This window comes from Nuphar pumila, chromosome 4 (genome assembly GCF_984573655.1).
Source record: "Nuphar pumila chromosome 4, dmNupPumi1.hap1.1, whole genome shotgun sequence".
Classification (NCBI taxonomy): Eukaryota; Viridiplantae; Streptophyta; class Magnoliopsida; order Nymphaeales; family Nymphaeaceae; genus Nuphar; species Nuphar pumila.
Window position 1 is genome coordinate 121945377 of NC_143252.1, and position 7033 is coordinate 121952409.

Genomic DNA, 7033 nt, shown 5'->3' on the forward strand with positions numbered 1-7033 from the left:
TGACACTTTACGTTGTTACTTTAAAATGCAAATATTGCAGTATTTTCAAAATATCACAATATTTACGCGCTTATTGGCTACTTTTCATGAAAAAAGTTGATTATATTTTTATATTTTTTATTTTGTTTCTTCTTATAAATGTATTTTTTCTAGTTTTTAATGTACTTATTTTTGTTGATGTTTTGCTGATAAAACATGAGAAATATGAAACTTTTAATTTCTCAAAAGAATTTGGTGGCCGTTGTTTTGCCATATTAAACATTTGCCAGTGTGTGTATTTTGGATTAGTCATGTGGGCGGCATGTTTCAGGTGCATGCTACTAGTGAGTATGCTTGCTCTGCTGTGAAGTGGCCTATGGGCTCAATTTGTGGGTGGGGGAGAGAAGTGGCGAAGTCATGCTGCACCCAACTGATCAAACCACATTTGTTTGTTTAAGGATGTCAATGGATTCTATCCGATATCTGACTGAATCTGACTTCATTTAGTTAGACCGAAAACATATCAGATTATAATTGGATGCCAATATGGTTTTGACTTTTTGCTACCGAATCCAATTACATGTAAAATAAGCAGATTTGATATGAGCTTTTCACCATCTGAGTCTGAATCCGTTTAGGCAACATCCGGTTAGTTGGATCTGGTATTGATCACATCTGATCTTAATCCAAACATTTACATACCTATGCTTGTTTGACTATGGCATAAACTGCGTGGTCATAGTTGATGGACCCATAGCAGTTTATAGCATGACTTCTAACCAGGAAGCCTGTAGCACCTAAGAGTTGTGTCACATGGACATGACAAAAAGGAAACATGGCAGGTCATTTAGTATATAAGGGGACCCGAAGTGGGTAAGTCAGAGAGTCCCTATGACAGCATAAAGGTGAACCTACATGGTGCCTGAGACTAAAAATGGTTCACCATGGTCAGTGCAGTGAAGGTGGCTTCACTTTGCATTAATCTTTAAATGTGGATGATCAGATATCAGGAAAACCAGAATGCGGGGATCAGAGACCTAGTCCTGCTGGCTAAGCCTGTTGTACTTACAGTCGCTTTCCCGACAGTGTAAATCCGTGGTGCATCCCTTGCCCCCAGGGAGTTTCCCAGCTTTGGCTGAGCAAGGGATAAGCTTTATCCCTTGTTCTCAGTCTTGTGAAGAATATGAACTGTATAAAAACATGCAAAACCAATTGTGAATGTACAGGCATGTGAACAGTCCCTTGTGGAGGCAACTTACCCCTGTAGGATTGGTTCACACAGTAAAGAGATATGGACTGAATCTCTATGACAAGATATGCATTATGTAGTCCGCGTGCCACAACAGTGCCTCCATTACCTTGTTATTCTCCAGTTGGTTATGCAGCGAGAATATCCGTGTCTAGCTTGAAATGACCTCTTTTGTACTTTAAAAGTTTGGCATGAGATGGTGTTAAAGAGAATTGACTGTACTGAGTGTAACTCAATGCACTCAGTACACCCCTTTGAACCCGTTTGTCTTAAGACTAAGCCACAAGTCCTTGATACCAAGGATCAGTGGCCCAGATCATGTGGTCATCCAATAAAGATAAAGTACGCTCTTAAATGAATATAATTCATGATTAAACTTAGTATCTTCCAATACAAAGGTCGGTATTTTGCTTTTAGTTGATTTCTTTCTCTTATAAGAACCCAACAGAAACAAATTTATCGATGCCATGAAACTGTTATGCAAAAAAGAAGGCACTAATGCTTTAAACATACATCATAATGCATATGAAAAAATCAAGATTACAACATGGTAGAACGGATAAGAAGACTGAAAATAACACACATGTACTCATACAGGAGCATTGCTTGCCTGACTTCTTTACATTAAATTGGTGTACAAATTTTGGTGTCAATTTTACCAGCAGAATGATGGCAACTTGAAGGAAAAGAAGGAAGTTGGAACATGACCAGTCCTCCAGATGTAGTCTGCTCTCTCAGATGTCCGCACAGCTTCTGCATTCATTTTGGCCTCTGCATTCGCTCGCTTTTCATCTGCTTTCCTCCGAGTCACAGCCAGCTTGTTTGCCAATCTCTCTTGTGCCTTGATTTTCATTTTTTCAGCCTTGATCTGCATAATTTGATACTGACTCAATGCTAAAACTCAAAGATGATTAACAGAATGGAAAAGTAAAAATACAGTATTACCAGGAATGAGGATATCTACGATAAGCCATGGAAAATAAAATGGATAAAAATAGAATTTTGTTGCTAAAAGAACTGAAAGATAAATCAGCACAACCTCAATAATTAACCTCTGTAATAAAAGAGACAAAGACACATCATGGTGATAACTAGTGATAGACTTCACTATTCATGAAATACTGCTGTATACAGTAGGCAGTAATAAATCTCGTCCTTTCAGACGGAGAGATGTGGTGGTGGTTTTCATAAGTTTACCACATTACTCTGTATGTCCATCTTTAGATGGAAATTTAAGTTCTGCACAGAAAAGTAACCCAGAACCCTTACTGATATAGAACTGAACACAGAAATTAAGATGGGTTACCAGGGAAAAGGCTGTAGACCAAAACCTGGCCTTGTATACAAATTAATGCAGATGTAGAATCGTAGATCCTTCTGTATCCCATACCTATGGAACAAACTATATAGCAAACATTCCAATTTCCATACTTCTTAGTGCCAATATGGAAACAGGTTCACATACATGCACACAAATTGGTTAAAAAGGAAAAGATCTGCATGTCCTCACCAATGGTTAGTCAGAAAAAATGTTCTTAAAAAAATAGACAATGAAATACCTCCATTCTCTTCATTTCTGCTTCAGCTTTTCTTTTCTGACTATTCTCCCAGGCTTGAATCTTGATCTCCTCACGCTTGTATCTGAAACCACTTCATTCAATCATCAAAGGGAACTCATGCTTGCAAGACAGTAACTTGATTATCCACAGACAAAGTATTGGAACATATGCATGGTTAGGAAAAAAAGGTGAAGATGACACAACAAAAATTTCTTATTAAGGAACATGCTAGCTATCATCAACGCATGACAGCCTCAGTTGAAACAATAATAACTTTAACCTAGATGGATACATCATTACTAGTATCTTGTGATTAATACTCTACCACAAATGGTGCAGTTAGACGGGAAGAAGATCCATAATACATGAACTTTGTATTGCGTGTTTCTTTAAAACAAGATAGCTGCCTGCAGCACACAAATATTGGGGCCTGTACAAGGCACAAAACAGTTTCAAGAGATAATAGCGTGCAACTAATTTTATTTCATGAAACTATTGCTATCCTTATGGAACACATTGAAAGCGTCTGTGCACATTTTTCTGTTACTCTTCATGGCAGTGATCTTTACATGAACATCCATTTCATTGATATTCCAAAAGCTGTAATACATATCTTAGCAAAGACCAGTCTTAACATGCCCTGCATTTTTTTGTAATATTTTGCTAAAATTGCCAACATTGGAGATTTGTGCTGCAGAGACCAACCTATTGGACTTTAGGGACTAAAATAATTATAACTTGTTAAAACAGCATTAAATTGATGAGCTCAATTTGCTAATCCGTTTATTTTCTGAAACCACATGGTATATATTTGGTTAAAGAAGTGAGATGGAGATGACATGCAAAAGCAGTGAACCGAAGGATTGTGGATTGATATTGAAAATGCACAAAGCAAGTGATAAAGTCAGTAGGCAGAACTGAACAGAGAGAGTACTGGTATTCACCTTGCCATGTATTTTGCTCTCTCTGCTTCATCCCAGGCTGTGGCGCGTGCCTCCAACATGCTGATACATCTGTCTCGTTCTGAATTGTTCTTCTGAAGTATCTTTGAAGCGTCTGATTCTTCCTCATCTTTGTTTACCCACCCAGCCCCAGAAAAGCTAGGTCTTCCAGAAACCACTGTCTCTCTTCTGTTTTCAACAATCGCCTGACCAACTTGGCTACTTTCATTAGCCTGCACTCCCTGGTTGCGCCTTGGGGGAGTTGGTGTCCTAGATGGACTCCTCATTGAAGGAGTGACTGCTCTCAGTGGAGTAGTTGTTCTTGAAGGCTCTTGACTACCAACTGGAGTCATCTCAGTCCCCATATCCCTCACACAGACTGATCGTATTGTCGATGAATCCTCCGATGTCTTATTGATCACCCAAAGTGATTCACTGCAATCAATCTTCTTGGTCTCCCCTTCATCTGAATTTGAAATCACAATCTGCCCGCAGTCGCTCCCTCCCTCGCCAGAGTTCCTGCCCTTCTGAAACCCATTTCTCCTGTCATCCGCATTCGAATTTCTAGGCTTGTTCGCTTTCAATTGTCCTTGATCAACCCCATTGGACAAGCCAACAAGCCATTTCTGTGCATCATCCCACTTTGAAGGAGCTGGTTTGCTAAGAGAGCTTAAAACTGTTCGAGGATTCGGTCCCCTGTTCGTGCTTGTTCCCTTGTGAAACTCAAAATTACAGGCATTACTACTCGAATTGTCAGTCGCAGTCCCGTAATCACAACAATTCTTGTCTTCTGCAGACTTCATTTTCCTCTTTTAAGCTAAATCTCACAAGCAAAGGGAAACCAAAGAGAGAATATGGTCTGAGAAGACCCCTCAAAACAGACCCATCTTCGTGAACAGTTCACATGGTAACTCCAAATCCACGAACCTTCTCCATTTAAGATAGTTTAAATGATTAAGCACAAAGTTGAACGGGTACTCACAAGAGGAGGTAAACTTCCAAGTCTTTCACACTTTCCTTCTTTGGTATACAGAAGATCTCTCAGTACTCAGTCAAAAGAGTTAAAACTATTAAACCGCAGAAAATACCAACACCCAAATCCAAATTCACAAAGTAACTGCAAATCGTTTTCCTCTTTTCACTGTTTGATCAAGTTAGCAATGCTCAAGCAGATCTATACAGTACCAAAATGAAGAACACCCAGTAAAATGAAAAACTTCATGATACAGCCAAAAAGAAACAGAAAAACATAGGAACTTTCCCAGAAAGCCTCCTCAAGCAATGCTAACACGAAAATCAATGACAACAATCTATAGTGAACTACCAAAAGAAGCAAGCTCACATAACAAAACAGATAACAAGAACAAGAAAATAACCAAAAAGAGAGAGCAACAACCAACAAATCTACAAAGAATGAATCAAAAGCCCAAGTAAGAAAAAACTTTAAGAACAAAACCTCCCACCATCTCTGAAATCTCCAAAAAGCACCACTGATCCTTAAATTGGCGATATGGGTATCAATGGTTTGGCTGAAATCCCTCCATTTTTTGCACAAATGAGAAGAATGGAAAGACACCCAGAAAACTTTTCAGTGTGGGAAGTGGGAAGATATCATTAAGTTGGGACTAGCTAGCAATGGTGACCGTAGTTCTCCTTTCCCAGCTCTATAATAATTGATGGAATAGTGGAGATATGTTAAGGATTATTTATTCCATTAATGATTATTTATTTTATTAAATTGAGGCATTTGAAATGGTGGAGATTGCAGAGTGGGAATCATACTGATAAGGTTCCAACTGAGGCTGAGTCAGTGGGGGTGAGCGTTTTAGAATTAAGCGGAGAGTATGGTACACAGTTACTAAGGAGCACCAATTGCTTCTCAAAACTGCCCTCGTGACTCGGGGAAAGCTATCAAGCTTTCAAGCTTGCAGATATTACATATATATTACATAATATGTCACAAGGATTTGTTTTTTGATATGTCACAAGGATTTTTTTTTTTTGATATGTCACAAGGATTTCTTCTCTTACATGTCCTGCCCTATTCTAATCCTAAATTACATACAAGAACAATGCCAAAAATTTTCTTTCCATATTTTTTTTTCTCAAAATGACTTCTCCATTCTATGTTTTTTAAATGAAAATTTGAATTATAAATTTTGTTTCAACAAAAGGTTGTCTTGCTTACATGACAAATTAAACTTTGAATTCATTAAGCACCGTTTCACAATACATTGGTAATCATATCCAAAATGCCTCTCTCTATCTGCCCCACCCATTTCTTTCTCATTTTTTTATTAATTATTCATGTTATATTTGTTCATTATAAAAGTACCAATTAAATATACCAATTAAATATACTGTTATGCCCGACCTATAGGTGGATACATACTCTAATTATTAATAGCGAAAAATTACGCGTTGTGCCCTTGTGACATACATTGGCATCGAAAAGGATAAGTTTTTTTGCAAAATAGTTCCTTCTCTATTAGAGTTTCACAAAAATGTCCATGCCTTATTGTTTTGGTTAAAAGGTTCTTACCTTTTTGCTAACTCTCAAAATAGGATGGCAGTGGACCAGGGCGGAGGCGGGGACAAGGTCTCTACTGCTGCCCCATCTCAAAATTCTGCCCTCCATTCCTGCCTTCATGCCGCAGGGGTTTTGATTTTAACCTCCATCCCCTATCTAAATGGGGCAAGGCGTAGCAGGGCCCTATTTTTTCTTGGTACACTGTCATCCCTAAAGGTATTTTAGTTATTTTACTAACGAGGATCGGGGATGGGGAGGGGCGAGGAGGGACGGGGGAAAGCGTAAGTCCATCCCCACATGGGTTTTGATTTTAACCTTAATCCCCACCTCCATCCCCATTTCATGTTCTCCATCCCCGGTCCAAACGGGGCGAGGGGGGGTGAGACCCCATTTTCCCCCGATCCACTGCCATTCCTATCTCAAAATGGCCTCAATGAAGTCTAGGAAATGAGATAAGCCGCTCTTGGATTGGCTCATGTTCGGTTAATAAAGAATTCATTCAAACTCGTGAAATAGGCTCAGCAAGCTCGAGTATCAACAACTAATGTTCAGCTATGCTGACTCGTATAAGCTTGTTAACTAATAATAAATATATTGTACACATTTCATATTATAGAATGAAGATGAATGAAGTGTTTGGCTTGCAAGAAATAAGCTTAAAGTTCAAAACCTATTACTTACAAGTTTGAAACAATTGTTTATTTTGTAAATGAGTCGGTTTTAACTTGGCTTAGTAGGTTTAGGATTCAAATTCTATTATTTTCAACTCTATGAA

At 38.5% G+C, this 7033-nt stretch overlaps 1 protein-coding gene across 1 annotated transcript; it reads right to left on the reverse strand.

Annotated features, from left to right (window-relative positions):
- Positions 1–1883: 1883 nt before the first annotated feature.
- Positions 1884–4531, reverse strand: LOC149840859 (uncharacterized). The gene is made up of 3 exons (XM_090005149.1): positions 3732–4531; positions 2788–2869; positions 1884–2096 (listed from the first exon to the last, which is right to left on the reverse strand). The coding sequence occupies exons 1-3, from the start codon at positions 4529–4531 to the stop codon at positions 1884–1886; spliced, it is 1095 nt and encodes a 364-aa protein (XP_089861275.1).
- Between the last annotated feature and the right edge of the window lie 2502 nt (positions 4532–7033).